The sequence below is a fragment of the Rhipicephalus microplus genome, chromosome 7 (assembly GCF_043290135.1).
Source record: "Rhipicephalus microplus isolate Deutch F79 chromosome 7, USDA_Rmic, whole genome shotgun sequence".
NCBI classification, from domain to species: domain Eukaryota; kingdom Metazoa; phylum Arthropoda; class Arachnida; order Ixodida; family Ixodidae; genus Rhipicephalus; species Rhipicephalus microplus.
In genome coordinates this window covers 161,419,171-161,444,700 of record NC_134706.1, presented here as the reverse complement: position 1 = coordinate 161,444,700, position 25,530 = coordinate 161,419,171, and the positions used below count along the sequence as shown (strand labels likewise).

General features: G+C 42.7%; 1 protein-coding gene across 1 annotated transcript in view; it reads right to left on the bottom strand.

Moving 5' to 3' along the window:
* Positions 1 to 25,530, bottom strand: part of LOC119180430 (ribosome biogenesis regulatory protein homolog) — a 74,478-nt gene that overhangs the window by 517 nt on the left and 48,431 nt on the right. Inside the window, exons 8-11 of the mRNA XM_037431626.2 lie at positions 21,470 to 21,516; positions 13,578 to 13,685; positions 7,892 to 7,990; positions 1,537 to 1,571 (exon numbers count right to left, since the gene is read on the bottom strand). Coding sequence (XP_037287523.2) covers positions 1,537 to 1,571; positions 7,892 to 7,990; positions 13,578 to 13,685; positions 21,470 to 21,516 — 289 coding nt within the window. The remainder of the gene's footprint in view (positions 1 to 1,536; positions 1,572 to 7,891; positions 7,991 to 13,577; positions 13,686 to 21,469; positions 21,517 to 25,530) is intronic.

The following is a 25,530-nucleotide window of genomic DNA, read 5'->3' as shown; positions in this document are numbered from 1 at the left end:
ATAGAGCAGTTGAAAGCTGCAATACACTCGAGCCCCGCTACAACAAAACTGATAGGGCACGAAAAAAATTTTGTTGAAGCGAAAATTCTGTTGTAGTGAAATAAAAAAAATATAGCTAATCTGAGCTAGCAAAACAAATGAACGTTTATTCTTAAAATTCAAAAAGTGTGCGCTGCTTCCTATTCTTTCCCAGCAGCGTAGCGACGCGATTCTCACCCATGCATAGCGAGGCCATGATGAAAAGCATGCTGAAACAATGCCTACAACCGCTTTAGTGAACAAACCAAACAGTTGCATTAACACGTTAACACCAGGAGGTGTCCGCCGTCAAAGTGTATTTGACAACGCCGAGATGGAGGCAGGGTATCGTGGAGTGGCGACTTTTGCCTCATTCTATACTGTTCTTATCATCCATCACTTGCGGTTAGCTGAATGTTTATAATGAGGACGAATAGCCGCTCTGACCGCACTGGCCAAGAGCGAACAAAATGATAAGCATTGGTATCGGGAGAGGCATCATTCCGCAGTTGCACCCTGCAGCTGGGTGAAGGAAACCATGAACTGAGCAACTAAGCTTCAGCTTCGGATCACCTGCGGCTCAAAATCAAGCCAGTGGCAAAAGCAGGGCAGTCTCATTGCCACCGCTATCGAGCAATGGTGGCGCCTATGCTTACTGAACAGCGGCGTTTCTGGTGGTTTTAATGCGTGTTTTAAACTTTGGCAACATATTTTCAGGTTCTGAAAATGAATCAAAATGTTAAAAACTGTGTCTACTGCATAGCAATAAATATCTGAGCTTGGAACTGCATTGTGAAATTTTGTTGAAGCAGGACAACAGAAGAAAAAGTGTTTGTTGTGGCCTCAATCATTTGACTATGATAGCAAGCTGCACTCGTCGCAAACATCGTAGATGCACATCTGGACTAGTGGAAACCGCACCAAGATGTTCTGCTTATCAGCACGTCGGATCTCACAAAGAAGACCATCATGGGATGACTCCTTCAACTCGTGATTGAGAACAACATATGTTGAAACACTGTGCTCCGCAACTGCAAAGTTAGGATAAACTTACTGCCATAGTCATGGTTAGGCCTATCTATGCTTCCGGCAGCATTGTACAAGATGAATCTATCCATATTGGTAGTTATTGCTAGTTATATTATATTGGTAGTTAACTTTGCAGGAGGCAGGAACATTGCACTAGCAAAAACGCCACAATGTGTTTTACACACTGGCTCCTCAGAAATGCGGATATGGGCATATTGTATATCCGCAGTGGACAACCAAGGCCATCAGGCAGAGACCGCTCAAAGCACTGGTGGAAGCGGCTAGCAGTTTCGCAAGTCGGAACCCCAAAATGCGATAACAAACATGCTACATCTTGATTTATGATTCACACAATTGTTTTCCTTTACGATATTTTTTTGGTGGAAGTTCGAATACCTGGAACAATATTAGAATATTTGCACACTTCTGCTACAGACGTTTCGGTGATATGTGCGTGTGCCTACAAAACACGATAAAAGGAATGCTTACTCGATCTCTTCCTGGTGAATGAACTGGTTTGCCGCCTGAAAAGAGCAAGAGCACAAAGCATGTGATCGAAGCATGATCACCAGTGAACACACAAAATAAAAGATTGCTCAGGATGTCGGCTCTAGCACAGGACTATAATGAAAATGTTGAACCTGTTCGACTGTTCTCTGTTTTTGCGAAATTGCCAGTAAGGTTTCACTGTAGTAGCAATCTCTTGACATGCCATTATAACAAAATTGCATCTGAAATGAAATTAAATAAAACCCATTTTCCTGTCCCTTTCAGGTTTCGTTTAATAGAGTCTACTGTATTGGTTAATTTACTCACACTACTGAGAAACTTTTATTTTCTTTATTTAGGCAATAAGACACTAGTCTATCAAATATCAATAACACTAGCAATCAGTTTGCTCTGCGTACAAAGACTGATTGTCGTAAGTGAAATTATGATTGCCAATTAAAGTTCAAGTGAATTGTCTCAGTGGCCTTGTCACACAGTATACTTTTCCAGTTAAGTGCATGTCGTGAGCTTTACAGGTGAAGCCCTTTACAAGAGGCATGCTCTGGGCAGCAATTGTTGTCCTTTATATGAGATGTCTCAATAGGCAAAGTACCATGTATGTATTTTCTTATCAAGTGGTATTTTACAGTAGGCACATGGTTGTATCTTATAGCCATTTGGCTGTTATATGAGTCCCTCTTGTAAAGGGGTTCTATTCTCGTTATAGCGAACCTCAGTACAAGGATTTTTTGGTGGTAACGAATTTTCAAAAATCACCTTTCAAATATCCATTGGTTTAATGTAAAAATACGTCACTGCAACAAATTTAAGATTACGAATTGTTTCACAGAAATGCATCGAACTTTATCCCTCCTTTTATCCCTGAATACTTCAAAATAACGAGTAACAATTTTAAAAAGTTACTGACTTTTAATAATTTTTAGTGGTCTTTTGAAATTAATTATACGAATATTTCACTGTACATAAATATGAATCTTTCTCACCAACATTTCCCCACAGTGTGAGTTGAGTGTGACATGTAACCCCCCCCCCCCCTTTTTTTTTGTCAAGTATCAAATATATATATATTTTTTTCGCTTCTTGACTAGGCACTCCCCTATGCCCCACTCATGCCCTGCATCCCCAGCCAGTTAAAGAGGTGAAAGCAAAAGCTGTCGCGACAGAATCCACCAAACCTAAAATCTATGTACAAAGTATGGGAGCATAATGCAGCACTCTTGCCGAGATTCGTGAGAACCATGACCTTGCTATCAATTCCTATTCCCAGCATAGGGTAGCATACCAATCACTCAAAACGAGTTAGCATTCCACCCTTTTCTCTTTTTCCTGTTCCTGCTTTCGACAACGCTTTTGTTAAAGAAACTGAAACAAACCCAGGTAATAGACGAGTTTTAGAAAATCCAGAACACCCCAGCCCTCTCTAGAACACAATGCCCTCTTTGCATTGACATGGAAAGGAGGAACCTAGGTGGGAGGAACTGTCAGTCAGCCACTGACAAGCAAGTCTTAAAATGTTGCAACCATCAAAAAACTTTGCTGAAGCTATTTGAACATCTATAAGCAGTGTGCTAGATGCCCTGTGTTCTAATACCGTAACGAGTTTTCTTTTCAGTCCATACATTTACTTTACTCTAAACTACTTCACTTAAAAAAATTTTATTTGTTGGCTTTCTATTTTCTTTATCACCATTTGCAAAACAGTACACTGTTTTTGCACGCTTTTATGTCACAACAGGGCTGTTAATGCCAGGGCACAACAATAAGATAGAAAAGACCTTCAGAGCCAGGCTTGCAGTGTGCACATTGCTTGTGACATACACATAAGTCGAGCCGGCTTATAACGAACCTGAATCTGACGCGGCATCTGTTCGCTGTATCCCGAAGTTCGTAGTAAATGAAACACAGCTTTGAATAAAGTTGCGAGTAAAAACACAAACTTCTTTTGCCCGAGAAGTCCGTGATGCACGTGTTTCGAAGAACAGAAGCGATACGGGCAATCTAGAGTTAATTTAAAACGGCAGGGTGCTCGTTCGCCGAGGCCCGTGGCATAAGCTGCATGAAGCACTGGCTCCAAAGTATCGTCGTTCTCGCAATACGATTACTTACAAATCACTCTCGCCACGTGCTTCATTCACAATTCCCTAATCCGTGCACGGTTCCGCAGTGTCGGCGTCATCATCGGTCGTGATTAAACCATCGCAACAGATGTCCCACCCGCTCAACCAGGTCGGCGTCGACGACGCCCTGCCACAAATCGGTGCCGGAGCGATTCTGTTCGGAAGATTCAGGCTCGGCATTGGGCCCGACGTCGGCGAAGTCGGCCTCGCGAAAACAGTTTCGCGTGCACGTAGCCGTCACCACCGCCCACGAAATATTCACCATCTCCACAGCTGAATACCGGGACCCCCGAAGTGGCAAGTTGGCTGCCAGGTGGTCAACAGCTATGAGCAAGCGCTCCGCAACGCGGCACCTAACGCGCGGATTACGCTCAAGTCAAGCGGGTCACACTTCCGACGTTTTGTTGAGTGGCAGAAAAAAGCGTACAAGTCCTCCCGTCTGCTATCCTGACCAAACACGCACACCACAAGCGAGCAAGACGCGCACACGCGACACACATGCCAGAACGCGTGGAACAGCTCTGGGCTCGTTTCTAGTCGAAAAACGAAACTTCTGAAATCGAGCCAGCATGACTGGCGTCGCGGAGCGGTGGGGACGGGCGAAGGGGTTGTCATCAAGAGAGGAGGGCAGATCTGCGAGAGAAGGACAAGGAGTTGCGATAGAGTGAAGAGAGTGGAGGATGCGGCGGGAGGGCAACCTTGATAACCAAAACACATGGGAAGGAGGCAGGTTGGGTAGCTTACTTGAAAGGTACGCGAAACGCGCAACTCGCACGTAGGAAAACTTGATAAAGAGTTTTTGAATTTGAAACCCAAACTGGCGGGTTTGCGTGGCCTCACCAACTTCGATATTTCGTGATTCGTTTTGTAAAAATCAACAGCCATTTTCGGCTTCCGCACACGCGTGGAAGGCACGCTGAGTTGAGTGCGAAGTGAGCGAAAACAAGTCCTAAGCACGAAATGAATCTCAAATTATCAGAGTTGGTGAGGTAGCGTATGCGCGTGCACTAGACGCAGATGATCGGATACAGTTGGTGGCCGACGATGTTGGAAAATGGTCTGGTCACTCCAGGCCGGCGACGCCAACGACAGTACCAGCGATCAAAAACAGAGATGGCCGACCGGTCTTCGAAAGATCAGTGGCAGTGTGAAAACACGGCCCTCGTCTGGCGATGCGCAGTGGTCAGAGTAGCGGGGGACAAAGAACGGAGGAGTGCGTAACAAAAAGCGGTCGGGGAGAGCGGCAAGTAGAGGGGCGTGGAGGCAGAGTTGGCGTTTAACAATAAGAACGTATGGACCTCACCGATGCCTGATCCGTGGTCGAAAGTGGTTTCTCGGGAAGTCGGCAGACCGCAGACTCCGTTCGCTGAAACCGGTCAGCAGCGCTCGGAGATGTTCGTTGTAAGTGCGATTTTGTGCCATTGAACCAATATATACTTTCACGGTCACGCCGATATTGTTCGTTTTAAGCGAAAGTTCGTTTTAAGTGGGGCCGTTATATGTGGGAACGACTGTATTTTGCAGGGGTATGATTAAGACAGCTCACTCAAAGCAAGGACACCAAGTGAGTGACTGCTTGTCGGACAGTAGACGCAGATATAAGCTACAGCTCACTATCGTATTTACTCGCACAATCCTCGGACTCACTAATGTCTCGCATCCCCTACACTGCCCAACAAAAAGACAATTTTTTTTTTTCATGAGTAATTATCACACTCCCCAAAATTCAAGCAGTAATGTCGTCTGCTCCCTCCAAATACTGATGATGAGAGCGTGTAACAGCCTCGCGACATGTCTTAAACATTAAGCGTACTATCGATGCAAGGAGCCCCAATCCAAGCCAAACCAAAGTGGAAAGTGCACATTGTGGTGCTATGGCGGTGTGTTGGTGTATGTTGTGTCGGTTCTGTAGTTACACTACGGGACAATACCGAAGATACATGGCTGCTTTCAAGTTGAAAGTGATCAATTATGCGCTAAACAATGACAACAGGGCCACTGGTCGACGAGTTTTGTGTTCACTACTGGGGACGGCAGCACGGGCAGCTGAAAGCCCCCGTGTGCCTAAGACTGGCATGAATAGTAAAACTTCACTTCTTCAGAAAGTAATTGTGGATGATACTGTGTTAGATGGCCATCAGCCCAAGGATGACATTATACGCAAACCGTGTGCGGGCTCCCATTCAGTGACGAACGCTTAAACTACACCTGGAAACTTTATGTATGGTATTCTGAATCTGTACGCACGAAGAGACAAAGGAGGCAAAATAACTACCAATATGGATAGAATAGTTAAAATAGTGGAAGAGATTTACAGAGATCTATACAGTAGCCAGGACAACCACGACCTTATTACTATAAGAACTAGCAGTAATCCAGATGACAACCCACCAGTAATGATAGAAGAAGTCAGAAAAGCTTTGGAGAGCATGCAAAGAGGCAAAGCTGCTGGTGAGGATCAGGTAACATCAGATCTGCTGAAAGATGGAGGACAGATTGTGTTAGAAAAACTAGCCACCCTGTTTACGAGGTGTCTCCTGACGGGAAGGGTACCAGAGTCTTGGAAGAACGCTAACATCATCTTAATACATAAGAAAGGAGATGACAAGGACATGAAGAATTACAGGCCGATCAGCTTGCTCTCTGTAGTATACAAGCTATTTACAAAGGTAATTGCTAACAGAGTAAAGAAAACATTAGAATTCAATCAACCAAAGGAACAAGCAGGATTTCGAACAGGCTACTCAACAATTGACCACATTCATACTATCAATCAGGTAATAGAGAAATGCTCAGAGTATAACCAACCCCTATACATAGCCTTCATAGATTACGAGAAGGCGTTTGATTCAGTAGAAATATCAGCCGTCATGCAGACACTGCGGAATCAGGGCGTAGATGAAGTATATATAAACATTCTGGAAGAAATCTACAGGGGATCAACTGCTACCATAGTGCTTCATAAAGAAAGCAACAGAATACCAATCAAAAAGGGTGTAAGGCAGGGGGACACAATCTCCCCAATTCTATTTACCGCGTGCTTACAGGAGGTTTTCAGAAGCCTAGAATGGGAACAGTTAGGGATAACAGTTAATGGAGAATACCTTAGTAACCTGCGCTTCGCCGATGACATTGCATTGCTGAGTAACTCAGAGGACGAATTGCAACTCATGATTACGGAGTTAGACAAGGAGAGCAGAAAGGTGGGTCTTGAAATTAATCTGTAGAAAACGAAAGTAATGTACAACAACCTCGGAAAGGAGCAGCGCTTCGAGATAGGTAATAGTGCACTTGAAGTTGTAAAAGACTATGTCTACTTAGGGCAGGTAATAACTGCAGAGCCTAACCACGAGATTGAAGTAACTAGAAGAATAAGAATGGGGTGGAGTACATTCGGCAAGCACTCTCAAACTATGACAGGTAGATTGCCACTATCCCTCAAGAGGAAGGTATATAACAGCTGTCTCTTGCCGGTTCTTAGCTGTGGAGCAGAAACCTGGAGACTTACAAAGAGGGTTCAGCTTAAATTGAGGATGACGCAGCGAGCAAAGGAAAGAAAAATGGTAGGTCGAACCTTAAGAGAGAAGAAGAGAGCAGAGTGGATTAGGGGACAAACGGGGGTTAAAGATATCATAGTTGTAATCAAGAAGAGGAAATGGACATGGGCCGGGCATGTAGCGCGTAGACAGGATAACCGCTTGTCATTAAAGGTAACTAAATGGATTCCCAAAGAAGGCAAGCGGGTTAGGGGGAGACAGAAGGTTAGGTGGGCAGATGAAGATTAAGAAGTTTGCGGGTATAAATTAGCAGCAGCAGGCACAGAACCGAGTTAACTGGCGGAACATGGGAGAGGCCTTAGTCCTGCAGTGGATGTAGTCAGGCTGATGATGATGATGATGATGATTCTGAATCTCTACTGTTTGCTTGCAGCTTTTGTGCCTCGAATAAATCTTGCCTTGTGTTGAATCTGTTGTTAAGGTAAGTCTTGATTAGTACTTCTCAAAGCTTGTAGTTATTTGCTATCTTGATAACTTCGATTTGAGGCATTTTCTTTTTCACTTTTTTTTTCCTCTCCGAATGTTTTGCGGAAAATTTTCCTTCTACAATTCTCGCACCCCCTTACCTTTTCATTGGCTTTCCGTGAAACAAGGTGCGAGGATTATGAGATTAAAAATGGTAGCTATTGCAAGTCAGAGAGAGATGGTGTTGGCACTCACCCGCTTCACGTCAATCTTGGGCTTCTTGCGCTGCATGTCCTCAAACACCTTCAACTGGGCATCACGCTCCTTCCTGGTGTCCCCAAAATTGGACTCAAACTGGCAATGGTAAAAAGAATACAGAGCAACAAGCGAATCACTCCAGGCATCATAAAAATCTTGAGAGTCTTGTGGTTTTCACTATTGATCCATATGCTACTGGCACAGTTTTGTGAGACTGTGATTTGTGCATTGCCATAAGGACAAAAGAATTTAGTTTCTTAACAATACAAATGAGCCCCATTACAAGAGATACACACTAGAAAACAGCACATGTCTTTCATATGAGATGTCTCTTGAAAGCAGAGTACCACTATCTCATTTTCTGACCAACCCCTATACAATGTAGGCACACTGGTGTATTATATCAGTGCCATTTTGAAGGGCTTCAGCTGTATGCAGACAAACCCTACTATATCGAACTCAGCTAAATCGAATCATCCTTCACATGAAAGAATTTTCTAAATAATAATACTTTAGCACGGACACACAGGACAATCTATGTTTACATCGAATGAAAATAATGGGAACACTTCATGTATCGACCATAGGACAGGGAGGAATGCCCCGTAAAGTTAGCTTTCTATCACAACTAGTCGAGTTTTCCTCGCAAAACGGGGCTTTCACATGCGCATTTAGAAGTGCAAGCTGTGTGATTAGGACAGAACCACACTGATGCAGTTGAAAATATTGCTTATCGTCACGTACTATTTCCTGTGATCCAATTTAATCATTAGGCTTGTGCCAATAGCTATTTTTAGGTTCAAAGCAAATAGTGATTTCGTCAAATAATTTTGAATCAAATCAAAATAGTATATTTGTACTATATCTGTCATCAACCAACTAACCTGCACAATTTTCTTTCACTAATTGAAACAAGGCATGTAGAAATGCTTTTTTTTTTTTGCTTCAAAGGAAGTGCAAGTAGCTTTCAAGAGTTGTAGGATTTGGGTGGAATGCAACTTGTAAAATATGTAACGCTAAATATTTGCTACCCTTAGAACATACCAGCCTGTATAACAGGATTTTATTCTTAAAGCATGATGAATAGATATGAAGGTAATATATTCATTTAACACTGAAGAAGAGCTTCGCGGCAGTGCAAATTTTTCCTGGAAAAGTGCATTCACGGTATTCGCCCCGAGATAGGGCTATAGGGGGCAGCACCATCAACGCACTAGTGTGGATAGGCAGCTGGCGGCGTGCATGCAAATGAATGCAGCAGCGCATATTCTGAGCAGTGCGAGCCGCTTGTCCGTGAATAAAATGCATTCATTGCTGCCTACTCGTAATATATATATGCCATCTATTGCTGAATGGATGCACGAAGCTCGTTAAACATTACTATTACTTGTGATAGAAACAATATCTACCATGTTGGTGGTTGTCTGTCACCATGCTTGTCTGTCACCATATCACCATGCTTGGTGATTGTGCTTTCGTGCTGTGTCATGTTTTTTGTACTTTGATTTGAAATGTTGAGCTTGTGTCATATCTACTACGCACTGCTGTAGCACGACTGAATTCTTTATGCACACTGGTATTGGATTAAAAAAAAAGTAACTTTGAGATTTTAGGGCTCACTGCCCAAGAATATCGTAATTCCGTATCCGTTTTTTGTCTTATTCAGCTTTTCATTAAATAAATGTAGCACAGTTTATTACTCAGGAAAGCAACGTGTTTGACAGCGCTTGAGCGAGCTTGTTCTTTGATAACAGTATAAGAAGGCAAGAGTTCAGCCAGAGCTTTCTTAGGTTGACTATGTATATCACAGTGATGCAACAAATGTTCGATTATTTGATGAGACAAAAGTTTTATTTTTCAAGCGAATATGTGTCCACTCCTTTTGTCAGTCTATCACAACACCACCAAAGCACTAAAAAAAAACTATGTTCTGTGCGAAATCATACGAGATGTGTGACGCACACTGTCTGGATTAATTTTGGCAAACTGAATTCTTTTAACCGAGCCCAAATCTAAAAACACAGGTGTGTCTGTGTAAATTTCGCCCGATGTTAAAATTGCACACGGCAACTCAAGTTTAATTACCCCCGTGTCATTCCATTTTTCTGTCTATTTTAAGGGACATTTAAGTACCAAAGTGTCAGAATTTATTTGACAGCAATGTAGTGCGACGAGGACCATACAATGAAAGGTCATCTCAAGTACGATTAAACCTCATTACATAACCAATAAACAACAGCGCCACAGTTATACACCTAACAACACACAACTTCGTTTATCCTTCAGTCGTTAAAATGCTTCATTCATGCATTATTTATTATTCCTCCTGCTTTGGACGACACCAAGTGTTTTTTACGATGTGCTTCAGCTAAAAAGTAGCACCTACACCGACATGATTCTGGCGAATGAAGGCTACGACGACAATACACAGCACTTTTGGCAAGTTCCTGACCTGATCTCATTACAGTATATATTCAGTCGAGCAAGGCCAAATGCTTCTGTAGACAGTGCTAGGCAAACGTACCAGCAGGTACTCGCGCTAACAGAGCGGGACAAACCGCCCTTTCAGGATGAGCACATGCTAGCATATCGGGCTGTCAGGCGGCGCAGGGAGCAAGCCACACTAGACACGCTTCATCCAGTGGCCACCAGGAGGCGAATTTGCTCAATCTTGGAGTGAATAGCATTCCTCTACTGCAGTAAAACCACTTTTACAGTAGGGGGTTAGATGCACACCAATGTACACCATTTATTCATTTTGAACCTTGAAATTTTTAATACTCTGAATTCGCATCAAAGCAAATTCGAGCACTGTATTTTCGTTCTAATAATCAAAGTGCTCAGATATTCGCACCAGCCTACTCGTCATGCCTGCCGGCCTGTTGTGCGCAATTATCCGACACTTTGTTAATGTCATAGCTGCTGTAAAACTGAAAGACCAGTTGTTCTAAGCAAAGATGGCCATGTTCGGAACGTAGAAGGAGCCTGAAGTTGCCGCTGCAAAAAAGGGACACAAAGTACAATAATGAAGAAGAACACACATGTTAGGACAACACAAATCAGAGGCTTCCAATGCCTGACAAGCAAGCACAGCTGTGCATGAAAGCAGTGAGGCACTATTAACTTATACCAAGTTTTCTCAAGTATAACCTGCCATTGCATATGACACGCTCACCTACTAGAAACTGCAGAAAAATAATAACTAATAAAAAAGGTCCCCTTGCTAGTTACTTCGGTGAAACCACATTTTTCCTTTTGCATTATCGGGAAGCAGAGCCACGAAGCCAACTTGGCATCGAAATCACCTTTGATTATATGCGATCCATAAAACTTCTATATAGAATTACAAGATATAAATGACTTGCACAGACATCACTGAAGCCGCTATGTTGGTCTACCAACATGGTGGGACGCAATAATCGTGATATCATGTCAACCCTATCAGTAGCCGCATGCAGTTTCCTTTGTTATTCATGCACAGAAGCCACAAGTATTCCAGAGGCATCACTGTGACATTGATTCAGATTAGCTGTCGTGTGATCATGCTACCTTGAGGTCATCAAAGCCGCCATGTTGGAGTACTGATGCGTTGAGGATCTGCGACCGTTATGTTGCATGCAAGCTATAAATATCGAACTAATAGCCACTTTTTGCTAGTTATTTATAAGCAGGTTTGACTGTAGAAAATTAACAAACCTACAGAAAAAAACAAATGCATATTTAAAATACCGGTTTGTAGATCAAGCTAAACAAGCATGCCAAATTTGATCAAATTTGGTTAAAAACCTGGGTTAAGACAACATCTCGTCAGCAGGGACCAAACCTGCAACCTTCGGATTACGCGTCCAGTGCTGTACCTATCAAGCTATGGTGGCAGACGTCCCCATGTCCACATAATAGTGCAGTATTTATGTACGCCCAAACTTGGGAGTGTTAATCTGCTAGTAAAATCTAGGAACGTTACTACGGCGTCACGGCAGTTAATGAGCACTGTCAGTGAAGAAAGTGAATTGATAGAGCCTCGGGCACATAATCTGAGGGTTGCAGAATTGGCCCCAGCCAGCAACAAATTGTCCTTTCATCAACTTCATTTTCTTCCCATCTATACTACGATCCCTACAGCATATTTAAAAAAGGACAGTACCCCAGTACCCCAATGTGTTCCTTGGCTTTATCATGCGCTGCTTTTCATTAAGGCCAAATGGAACAATGCAATGAGCCCTGAAAACTCACTTCTTTGTTAACTAAACACATGTTAATTGGACTGCACAATGAGTATTAACCAAGAACTTCCAATGTCCTGAAGTTCTTCTGCACTAAGTTTCCTTTAGTTGCATACCTGCGTAGGGCCTGCACAATGCCAATAAACACTCAATAGTTGCTATGTTTGTGCTTCCCTAGTTTTTCTCATCATGCATAGGTGCTCATTTGTTTGCTAAACTTAAATACAGAAAAATTTTGAGGCATATAGTATGCATGTAAAGAATTACTCATAATTGAAATTTTATTGAAAATAGCTAGGCAACAACAAAGTGCAGCGAATATTTGTTTATAACGAACTTCCCTCCAAGTTGTTTTCCTGCCAGAAGCAACTTCATTATATAATTAATGACAAGTAATAGATAATAATGCCAAGGAAAGTATAAGGAATGCTATTAGAAGTAATTATAGCATAGGTGTGAAGAAAAAACAGTGAACAAAAAGATAAATTGCTACGGGCAGGGACTGAACCAGCAACCTTTGAATAACGCATCAGATGCTCCTTTTGATGCCCCACCACGGTGGTCTAGTGGCTAAGGCTGCGAACCCGCAGGTCGTGGGATCAAATCCCGGCTGTGGCGGCTTCATTTCCGATGAAGGCAGAAATTTTGTAGGCCTGTGTGCTCAGATTTGACTGCACGTTAAAGAACCCCAGGTGGTGGAAATTTCCGGAGCCCTCCACTACGGTGCCTCACATAATCATATGGTGGTTTTGGGACGTTAAACCACACTCATCAATCATGCTCCTTTTGGCCACCTTTCCTTCCTCAAAAATTACATTACAATTACTTCTGATAGGATCCGCTGTACTTTCCTTGGCATTATATTCTGTTAGTTCTCATTAATTGTGTGTCCAACAAAGAAAACGAGCCTTCAAGGTTACACTTCTTCATTCCTTACATAATGAGGTTTATGTGCATTTATAGCACACTAAGTAAATAGCATGTGATTAATTTTTTCTGTATCGGGACGCTTGTACATACACCAGTATGTCGAATGACAGACAGCTGAGCTAGCCATACATATTGATGCCACGAAAGAGGAGGCATGCAAATCCTGACACAATAGAGTCACCCAAAGCGTCAAGGCACCTGGTGTCTGTGGTGTCTTGCCTTCTCTTTTGTGTATGTGTTTGCACGCCTAGTCTCTTCTAGCATGAACCAGTATGCCATGACATGACTGCCAAGCAACCTGGTGGATAGGATGAAATACAGTAAACAGATGTCTCTTATTACCGAAGTTGCTGCTTAAACGGATATATTGCCTCTGATTTGATAGGTTTCACGCTGGTATTCTGCACCCATGTTCATCTCCGAGTAAATGAAACTTCTGTTAAATGAAACATTTTTCTAGTTACTTCAGGTTCCGTTTAATGAGAGTAATTGATTCTTTTAGCAAGAAAAAGAAAGCAAAAGCAACTCACCTTGCGCTTCGCGCGTCTGACTTTAACATTCTTTTCTTCTTTGAGTGTGCCGGCAAACTTGCCGTGCGATGCAGTCGCCGCCTTGGCAATAGTGACTGCCTTGGAGACCTGTGAGCAACGTTTGATTGCGGGCAGGTGAAACGTCATGCAAATGAAAATAAGCAACTTTTTCATTTTCGGTGCTTAAGTGTTTACAAATGCGTTAGCACTGACCTCATCAGATTTTAAAATTTTTTTTTCTTTGATATAAACGGCTCTTTTCAGGGCACCTAGGTGATGCATTCGTTGCATCGCAATGAGAATCCTGTACTCCTGCCGAGACTGGCCATGACCCTCTCCGTCAGCGAAAAATACCTTTAAAAAGTGTCTTTTCACTTGCACTAATTTTTCTGGACCGCCCAATTTTACGGACGCTTTCACAGTCCCTTGAGGGTCCAGGAAATCCAACGCCGACTGTATTCCATAAAACATGGTTCTTGAAGAAAAGCAAAAAAAAAAGATAAAAGGAAGATTACAAAAACATTTTTATCAGGAAGGCCATGGATCGATGCCTCAGTACCCAACCACTTCTCCTATCTGAGAGTGAGTAACATTTTCCGAGTTGAGAATGTTGTGCATAGTCACACGCGTCGCTGCACATGCGCACTGCACATCATGAGCGCTGATCTTGCACTCTGCGGAAAACCGTTCGTAGCAACTTCAATATATTCAATTGGAAGTCAGTGCTGTTTCCTGTCCATGTTGTTTCTTCCTACTGTTGTACTGTAACGATACAACCAGGTTACCACATTTGTGCATTCTTAATCCCTATTTCACTATAAACACAATTGTCTCTCATGCCTCTGTTACATCAGTGTATCTTATAAAAGGCTTCAAGTGTATAATAACAAGAAATTCTGCGAAGTGAAAGACCATATTTAAAAATGCAGGTTTCAGCGACATTTTTTGTTTTGCGATTTCTAGCTGCAAATTCATCTGCAGTATCGAAGATGACCTCATGAAAGCGCCCCCAAAGATTGTTATACACAGTGCCATCAACGCTGCTAGATATTCCTGCTGATGTTAACTAGCAGCGCACCATGAACGTATACAAAATGGTAAGCTTTAAAGAATAGATTTTATAGTGGCACACTATATTTTCTCGTGTCTAACCCACCTTTTCATTTCATTAACTCGTGCCCACAACAACATACAGTAGAAAACTAAAAAGTAATTACAAAGATTGTGTATGGCCCGGGAGCAGCCTTTCTGCAACTGCCGCAAAGCAGTGCTATGAAGCCAACTTTCACACCGACATAGAAGCATAAATCCCATCCAGACTTTCGCTCCAAATTCTAGGTGCAAGTTGAGCAGGTGATACACGAGAAAATACGGTATTACCACAATAAAAACTCCAAGGCACAAATACTACATGAAGGCTGGTCCTTTTTGAGTACAGTCGCCAACGGATTTCTTGAACTTGAGAATTAAGACTTGTTGGTTACTTTGGACACAGTCACAGTCAAGCTTCCCATAGCACTACTAAATGCAATTTCGTGACTGACTTTTCAGACGAATTTATGGCCTTAAGCTCAATTTTCCCCGATACATCCTTCGTCTTGAGCTATGCCACTCGATTTTAGAAGCCTCCATGTTGAATTCCTCTGAAGAAATGTAAAGGATACGACCCACATAGACGAAAAAAAGGAAGGGAACAGGATAGGGTGTCCTATCCTGTTCCCGCAATGGTCAGCAGCAGCGATTGCCAACGCGCTTGAAAATGGTGTTATTTATCTCAAATACAGCCAAATTCACTTGTCTTCAAGAACAGCACAAAGCCTGGTAGTATTGGGGATTTTCAAGGCTTCTCTAATCTGAATAAACTTCATTTGTATTTGCATGTCTTTACCATTTTTTTGGACTGTTTGATTTTTCGGACTATTTCGCGGTCTACGCAAGGTCAGAAAATTTGTCGGCAACTGTACTTAAATACACCATCCTCTACACACGCAGCTTCTCTTGAATATCTTTAAAAGATATTCAAGAGAATATCTTTAAAAGATTCAAGATATATGCACATTAAAAGCACAAGCAAGAAAATTTTACTCGGGTCATCTAGCATAGCAAGTGCCGAGAAAGATAGAAGATTCACTACAAAGTTCAGCATGGTAAAGATACCCACAGGCTATGTAGGATGCAGAAAACAAACACTATCTTTCAATGAAATACCATGCATAAATCTTTGCATCTCGTAGCATGCTATTCGCACTAAGTTTCATGACATAGGAGAAAATAAGAAAAAAAGATCCATGTGAGTTACTTTTAACTCCTCCGTTACCGTGCAAAAATGGTTAACTTTAATATTTTTCGGGAAAATAGTTTATGTCAGTCTGAAAAGTACTCCAGCATACATTGCAGCACACCAAACTTTTCACAATGAAATGCTTTTTCTGAAAAATGTATGTTGTGGAGCAACAAAAATATTTGGAAATGAATAAAATGTCAAAAGTGTGAAATTTTTGGTTGCCAACGTGTAAACAGTGAAAAACACTTTATATGCAAAAATATTCAATACAAAGAAAATTCAGAATGTACATTTTGAAGGGAAATGACTCAGAAACACTATTAAAATTAAAAAAAGTTAGTACAATATGTTTCTATCCACATAGCCAAAGAAAATCGGACCGAGGTGCTGCTTAATTGCTCGTGCAATGCGGCGAAGCACTGATTGATTTTTCGGGAGAAACAAGTGAACTCGTAACTTTTCTCAGTAATTTTTTTTGTGTGTGTGATAAGAACCTGCAGGTGTTCCAGTATAGATGAATGTCCGTGATGTGAATACAGTAGAATCTAGATGACACAAAATGAAGGGAGCACCCAAAATATTCGTATCATTCGGAGTTCGTACGAATCAAAGACGAATTAAAACTGATAATGAAGATTAACAACTTTATTGGCAATTGGCTACTACTTTTTGCTGAATTTGATGACGTAACTTTGAACTTTCCTGCCTTCACCGTCCTCTCTATAAAGTGCCACGTTTTTTCGCTCATGTTGCTGGTGCGGTGCCTTCACACTTAACATCGATAAGAGCGAAAGCGGCCAAACTCATCGGAAGTTCACTCACTTCATTCACTATGCTTTAGAAGCCAGAGAACCGCGCCCCAAAGTTGACAAGAAAAAAAACCAGTTCAAGAGAATTCACACTGGGGAATGCAAGCAAGAACACCAGAGTGGCCGGAAAACCATGTCCACGCTCGCCGAAAACGTTCACATTCGTTCTTTCCCTTGTACATGCTACCGTCACTGCTGACATCGCCGCTTGAGAATTCATACCATTTGTCCGTTTCCTGAGCATTAAAGTTTGTACCGAGTTCTAATTATGCACTCAAAGCACTGAAAATAAACAGTTTACACTTTTACAAACGTCTAGGAAGATATGCTAACAGAAACAGCACGAGCGGACACAGCGGCAGTGACCGATTCAACTGGCAGTGCAAAAGCGTATGACATGCCGATTCCTTGCAGCTGCACCTTCTACTTTCAGTGCTTTCAGAGATCGTAATTCAAAGCAGGCTCTCTATCAGCTCGTCCTCGTGAAGGCCAAGAGTTTTGATGTGTTGCACGAGTAATTTGCAATAGGGCCTACGCGATCTACCGCCAACGCTTTTGCTATCATGTTTAATTTGTGGCTGGTTGTTTGCACTACCTGGTATGAGAGCTAGAGCAGCTGGTGTAACTAAAACCAAAAGCTATTTGCTATCACCGGAAAATTGGTCCCAGCCCAATTTTTTCACATCGGCCTCGCAGTGTGTTTTCCCAGCCACTAAAGCGAGAAAAATTATGCCAAGTTTTGCCACATTCACTCTCTTTGAGGCCAAGAGTGAACGGGTCCTCCTCCCACAAACAAGCCATGTTGCGCCGCTTCCATGCAGCGGTCAATCGCAAATTTATATCATTAGCAATGACTTGGAAAACCATTCATATAGCACCGAATCACAGCATATTTTATAGCATAATGTAATCCATCCAAAACAACCTTCAAGTCCATATAATCGCAAAATTCGCATAAACAGCAATAGTACTATCATCGAGATTATACTGTAATCCCTCTATAAATCAGATGCCCAACGAACTTCACTATTTCGTCGAGCGTCACCCCTTTCCTATGAGCCCCATCACTCTGCGCAGGTTGGCGTTCCTATATACATATATGCATCTAAGCATATTTCTTTGCATTTTTGTGCATCATATTAAAGAAAGAGCAACGTCGCGTGCAGTTCTAAAACGTTTCATGCTGCTCCGTAGTCAAGGACAAAATGTGCTCCGGTGGCCTTGTTGTTAGAAGCTCTGCAGCCCGCACCAGCACTCCGCACACCAGCAACGTGGGGGACCTCGCACGTAACCAGAGTAGTTACAAGGTTGTGCACAAAGGTCAGCAGCTATGCACTTGTGGCGTAGGAGACAACTTGACGCCATGAACAAAACAAACCCATGAACAGCTGTGGATGTCTCAGGCTGACACAAAACATCATCGCCATACAACTTGAAGCTTAGGTGCTGTCATCCTCAAACTTTAAGCTCGTCTTCACTCAATTCAGATGGAGTTGCAAGACAGTTTTGAGCGGCGCGTGTTTTTTGTAGCGCAGGTGCGCTCCCATGCGCGCTTGACGACAACGCCATAGAAGCAACTAGTGACACCAGTTGCGGCCCTGTGTCTGACATAACAATATAAGCAAAACCAAGGCTGCTGGAAACTGGCTGATACGGCCACCTACACACTTTAGACATGTGGTAGACCTTTGAAAATATTTTTGTAGAATAAATTTTCCCTCACTTCTAGTAACAGCTCTATTAAATAGCTGGCATAAATTTCTGGCAATTATTACTGCTCAACACTCGCATTGGAAAGCTGACACCTTAATTTGATATTTGACTTGCAAAGGTTTTCTTTAATTACAGAACTTTGATGTTACTGTAGCATAACTAAGGGGGGAACGCACTTCTGTCAAGTTCACCAGCCAAGTGCACTTTCTCAACAACACATGCATATCGGTTGGCTCAAAGCTCTGTCAAAAATCACTACTTTGCTAAAACAGGCTCATTCAAATTGGTTCTGAAAGTTGAGTGGCTTGATTAACTACTAGAAAGTGCTAGGTGCTCAAGAAAGTATTCAACTTTCCGAAATCGACGATACAGTTCGTTGATCACCGGCGATCTACTTGAATAGGCGTGGTAACAATAGGGTTAAGCCGGCACTTGGAAGTCTCCAAGATTTACTTGCATAACACCCCCATGGCTAACTGATGGATAGTGTAGGCCATCAAGATACGTGGAGGTAATTAAAGATGATGCTAATACAATTCTTTTCCAGTAGAAAGTTTATCTACAGAGTCCATCACGTACGTAAAGGTGTTGCATATTTAATAGAGCTGTGTTTTGCATAAAACATGTGCACAGAACTTCTGCTCATGTACAATGTGTGAAACCCAGTGTTCTTACACCACATACACAGCACTAAAACTCACTATAGTCAGCTGCACTGCCCAGAATCGTTTAGTCACAGTAATATTTTTTATTGAAATAGCAATTATATAGACAGTCTCGGCTGTTTTTTCCTCGTTGCCGCTACCATAATTCATCGTATATGTATACGTACGTATATATATATGAAAATTCAGAAAAGAAAAAACCCACCCGCGCTCGGTGCCTAGCTCGTCGCGATGCACTGAAGCGTGCTTATCTCCCACGCGTACTTTGCCCCGCGGATGGGGGCGAGGGGTTAAATCATTGTGTAGCGCGCTTATCCTTCGGTGGGGTAATTCATGTGCCTTGGGATTTTACTGGAACGATTGCATTAGTTGCCGGGCCCACAAAGGTCACTTTGCTTGCTGCACAGGCCCCGTTTGCGAAAAGAGCATATGCAGCGCAGTATAACTGGGACAATTGTTTGCACTCATCTGTACATGTGATTTCAACATGGTGGCTCAAATACTTCTGCTAAGCATGCTGTAAAAATTGCTCAGATTTTGTCTCCTTGCCAGATTCATTTCACGAATGAAAATTTTCTGCTTTACTGTTGACTTCCTTCAGATGTTGGCTAGAGTATTCATGTAAGCATTATGCACTTACTGCTTGACAACACAATTTTTATAGGACTGCTCATATCTCTATCGAGTCAAATTTCTTTTTTTAGTCTACCGAAACCAAGTAAATGAATGGGTTCTGTGTATGAATATGATCTACAGTGGAACATCGGTTGATCTGTGTATCATTCTTTAATTTTTTTCATGCTTCTATTCCACTGCATTTCTGTGGTATTCGTGTTTTTACAATTCGCTGGTTTATTTGATTTGCCAGTACGTGACACCTTGTGCAGAAAGTGTCACAAAGTTGCCAAACATGAGTTCTTCATCTTTGATCAAATAAACAACTTCGCTGGATAATTTTTCGTGAGTGATGTTTTGTAGGGCTCTATTCCACTGACCTTTCCGATGAATTCCCTCGTTTCGTGCATTGTTTTTGTTTAAGCAGCATGTTAAGTGTCGTGCGGTAAACGTTAGTTCACTCTCGCCCTGCGTGTTATTTTCGTGCATCATTTGTGCATGAGCAGCGACTGCATGTTCCAATCTGCTTGCGTTTTTCAGCGTAATATTCCGCATTATTGCTGTCGCATTCACTGCCCGCCCTTGCGGTGACACTGTGACTTTTTGTTGATGTTTTACATCCCAAAACTGCAATATAATTATGAGAAATGCCACAGTAGAAGGCTCCGGAAGTTTTGACCACCTAATGTTCCTTAACTTGCACTAACAGTGCACAGCACACGGGCCTTTAGCATTTCACGTACACCGAAATGCAACCACCGCACACGAGATTAAACCATCAGATTAAACCATCAAAGGTTCAGCACCATAACCCCTACACCATCATGGTGGACTCCTTTATTCACAACTAAAATGAACCGTAAAAAGTTTTCTGAAAATTTTCAACTACGCGTGTACCGGGTCGACGTCGACTCCTTTCATCATCAGGGTTCACCTAACAGCTATTAAAGCGCAACTTCGATTCTCACACCCGCATTTGTTTCAATTCTACAGTACACATCACTTGAAGTCATCCAATCAAAAGCCTCTGTCATCGACAAAACATGGTGACACAATGAGGCCTGCTGAGCTATGATTAACCAAGGTTCGAAGCATTATACTGTCTTAGCTGTGGTGCGGTGAATATGCCACATGCACAAACCAAGTCGACCATCTGAATATAATGGACACGAAGATGATTCCTTTGCTATACACAAACAAACAAGCCTTTTGCGTGCACCGACATGTATGGCCTTGAACGAAAAACACCAGACAAGCACGCCATCTGTTGGAAAGTTCTAGAAACTGGTGCAGCCACGCGCTGTTGTGTATTCTTAATTTGTGTCTCGTGATCTTGTGTCGTTTTCAACTATGAACGGAACTATCAGTGTTACTGCCCTTCTGACACCGCTCATATTCCTCCACTGGCGCTAAGAACACAGGCAACATTCAAACTTATGGCGCTACTATGAGCTATAAAATTTTTACAATCTTATTACTTTCCAGCTCTCTTATAAAATTGTTATTTTAAAGCATACAAAGGTTGACCATACATTTACGATTTCAGATGTCTGAAGATGACATCACCTTACTAGTGCCTAGCGGTGACACATTGTGATTTTAGGATTGCAAAACTTTACGATTCCAAATAGGCGTTATTAACCATAGGCTGAATATTAAGCTGAAATATTTAAGAATCAGCATGCCTGATGCTTATTGAAGCAGCACACATTACAACCGGGCAGCTTCATTTTACTTTCACGACACCTTTAACCTAACGAGGCCATACCAACATTGCAACACTAAGTGAATAAGTAAGACACTCACCTCATCTTTGTTGAGGTTTTCCGTAGGCAGAAACAGGTTCTTGGGCACTGAATTGTGAAAAAGAAGGCGCAAGTGTGTAACATGCTACTGTGACACTATAACAAGATTGAAAAAAAGGAACAAATATGCAACTTGTGCACATATACAGGGCCTCATTAGCAAGTAGCAAAACAAGTAAACATTGGGATAACACAAGCGCTCTTAAAACAAAAGTAGCATGCAGTAAAGATGGGAAACCAAGAGAAGATGGAACGAGCGCTGCCATTGGTTCGACCTTTACCTTTAAGACAACGCACTGACGTGACCACAAAAGTGAATTGTATCAGGAACCTTACTTTCTAAGCTTAGTCACATAGATCCATAGTTCTGTTCAATGCAAATTTTGAACGGCAGAACCAGGTGAGTGCTAAGTTTCGTGTAAGACATCCAGGCACGAGGCATACTTGCAATGAGCTAATATGATGAGAGTAAGCAGCCGATAACCGATTTTTTCCAAATGCCTTGAAACTGACCAATACTGTTCGTAGGCAGTGGAACCATGTATACACTCAAAATCTCGATATAACGAAGACAGATACAGTGTAGACCACTTATAACATAACCGGTTATAGTGCAGAACAGGTTACAATCGATCTTTGTCAACACCCGTTTACCCTTCCATAGAACCCCATGTATACACATACCGCTTATTGTGTGGTCTTCCTAGATAAAAGACCGGTAAGTATAATGCGGTTGCTGGAAAACCGTGACAAGCCCAGTAGCGAATGTGCACCTGGAAGAAAGCACGCCGAGTGTGCCACAGGGGAATAAGCGACGAGGTGGTTACGGAGGAGGAGAAGACGCGGAGTGAACAAATGAATGGCGGAGGGCGGACAAAAGAAAAGACTGCGGCACGCTGCGCACACTCCCCGAGTGGGAGGAGGGCGGTTGAAGCTTTTGCACCGGCGCCGACACGGATACAGTGTACTGGGTCACTAGCGTGGCTGCGGACGCTTGCTGTCGTATGCGTGCGGCTCAACACGGCACGTGCGATCCCACCCTTATCAACGGCACTTAAGGGTTTCGTGTAGGAAAAGCGTGGTCTTTATCAAGCTTGCTACAGATATGACGTTAGCTACTTGGTCCATAAATTTCAAAACTTTTACGGCATTATCAGGCAAGGTTTCTCCTTTGCTGCCAGTACGGAGTCTTACATAAGCTTGGCAGGTTTTTGTTGTTGATCTCCTAGTCGAGAACACAAACTTTGTATCACACACGCTGTTCTTGATACAATATTTATTTGCGATATTTTCATTTGCGATCTTTTCAGCACCTGATCTTCATCTCTTGGACAAACTTCCAGCAACAGCATACCAAATGGCAGGCTACGCCTAATTAACATTGGTTGCATTTCTGTAGTGGTCACGCTCAATCTAAGTTGCGGTTTAGTACAGAATCAACACAATTTTTTACGATGGCTGCACTTGACGGGAAGGGATACATATCGTTAATGATAACAAGGGTGGCTCGAGCAGCTCTTGAATGATTGTTCGCAATTTGATTGAAACATTTTGAAATCAAGTGTGCGTCTGTGAAATCGAACGATTGGCATCTTTCAGCATGTAATATTTTAAACGTGATTCAATATAGTTTTCTGTGTAATGCACGTACTCGAGGCGGTTTGAGAAATAGTTGGAGAATTTCAATGATGCAGCTTTCTTTTTGCTAGACCCCCCCTCCCCCTGCCTCTTTCGCATTCATGTCATTGGAAATGCGGTGCCTGGAGCGCAATTTTTTTTCTTTTTAACATTCAGAAATTGGAATGGCTGTAAGCACCACACATCGCACGCTTAGATTTATCGGACACCCGCGGCTGCATGCTTAATACGTTTAGCGCAACTGCGGCCCTTGAAAAAAATTGCTTAGGTTATTGTGCAGTACCGCTTATACTGTGGATATTCATGTCTCACATTATAAGCTGCCTATACTGTAAAAAGAAGAATTGGGTATAATGAAGTAAGTGAAAATGATTCTTGCCATAGATAGTGTTAGAAATATATCTTCACATTGAATTTTCAGATATAACGCACTTATTTATGAGTCAGATGCAACTTTGTTATAATGAGGATTGAGTGTAAGAGGCTACTTCAAATGTGGCTTCTTTAAAGAAATCGCATGGAGTGTACTCCTGAGGCATCACTCATGCATCTGCTTCTATAGGCATCAATGGCCCATTGGAAAGCTGAGCTAACGGGAGGGGTAGCTTGGGCAGTGACGAAAGCAACATACATCATCTAAAAAAAAAACCTGGCTGATCATACTATGTAGGAATTGGAATGACACAAAAGTGAAACGTTTCTTTACAAAGGTAGTCAAGCACTTATTGTGCATTGTTTCAGCAACAGCAATAAATTGCAAAGTCAGGCTAGGAATGCCAAGCAGCTCGAAACTTGCAACGCAAAGCTCACGAAGAAAACACGCACGAAATTAGCACACACAGGACGAGCGTGGACTAACAACTGCCACAGCTCAGCACCTAAAGCGCGCTGCTTAAACAGAAAAAAAGACATACGAATCGAGTCCACAAAATACACAGAAGAAGTGCGAACTACTGTTACAAATCTTCCTGCATCGTGTGTCAGTGTGAGAAGTGGCCTTTGTCCTCTCCCGATTTGCGAGTTTGATAAGCGCGCCCGCAGGAAAGACCAGGCTCAGAGGAGACGGCACTTCCTAGAGACCTAGAGACGACGACCTGGAGAGCCCACCCAATGCTGGAGTAAATGTATATGTTCTCTATGGGCTCAGAGTAGCGCATAGATCCGCCATCTTGCCTAATTAGCAACAATAGTTACACAGCAAAGCCGCACTCTTTTTCTGCAGGCGACTTGCTTAAGACTGTCGCCGATCGACAAAGCGGGCCGTCGATCGCCAGTCAAAATGCCTGCATGTCAATGACCAGCGAAGAAAGAATTGATTGATGAGTCCCAAAACCACCATATGATTATGAGAGACGCCGTAGTGGAGGGCTCCGGAAATTTCGACCACCTGGGGTTCCTTAACGTGCACCCAAATCTGAGCACACGGGCCTAAAGCATTTCCGCCTCCATCGGAAATGCAGCCGCCGCAGCCGGGATTTGAGCTCGCAACCTGCGGGTCAGCATCCGAGTACCTCAGCCACTAGACCACCGCGGCGGGGCGGCGGAGAAAGAATAAACACCTGCTTTCAGGACTGTTTCAAGAGCATTTTTTACTCTGTCCCTTGACGCAAAGCGCAAAGTAGTAGCGTAGTGCCGAATAACATGCATCACCAGTGCCGCACGGTCAAGGGGCGTCAGCTAATATAGAAGAGAAGCAACAACTCGCAAAACACAAAACATCAGAGATTCAAAGTGTGCCCCACTACGCTTACGACATTGCTTATTTCAGCATGTTTTTCGAAAATGGTGTCCAATACACGCAAATAGTTAGCTGTTGAAGCTTAAGGAGATAACTCCTTCCGTAGCTAATGAGCTACAGAGTGCATGACAATCACTTGATCGATTCCAGGTAGACGAAGACTGCTCTCGGCGGAGCGGCCTGTGCACCAGCTTCTCCCCGGTGCATGGTTGCTAGTGGTATTGAAAAACAAATATGCTACTCTGCTACCTAAAGGTAGCGTATACAGTTACTCTACCCAGTACAAGCCTGTCACAGCATCTCGCTACTGATAACGAAAACACGCTAAATTTCCGAAGCTCTGGGGACTGCCAAATGGTTTATGGTGTATAGAAATGACTTACCATTGGCCTGTCAAACAGTGTACACTCTGTGGCGTAGTGGTCCATGCACTGACAAACAGGAAGTTGCTGGTTCGATTCCACACGACACAAGCTTGCCTTCAAGTTTTTTCTATGCAATCTCTTAGTACTATATGTTTTTCAACGTCACTTCCATGATGGAAGTACGTCAGCGGAACTGTGGTGAACCTCCACATAGGGCACTTTCGTGTTAAAAAAAAAGTTTGTAGTACAGCAGATTTGGCCGCTAGGGGGCCACGGTGTGCGGACGCGCGTCGCGTCGGCTCCGCAGATTTTCTATGGTTT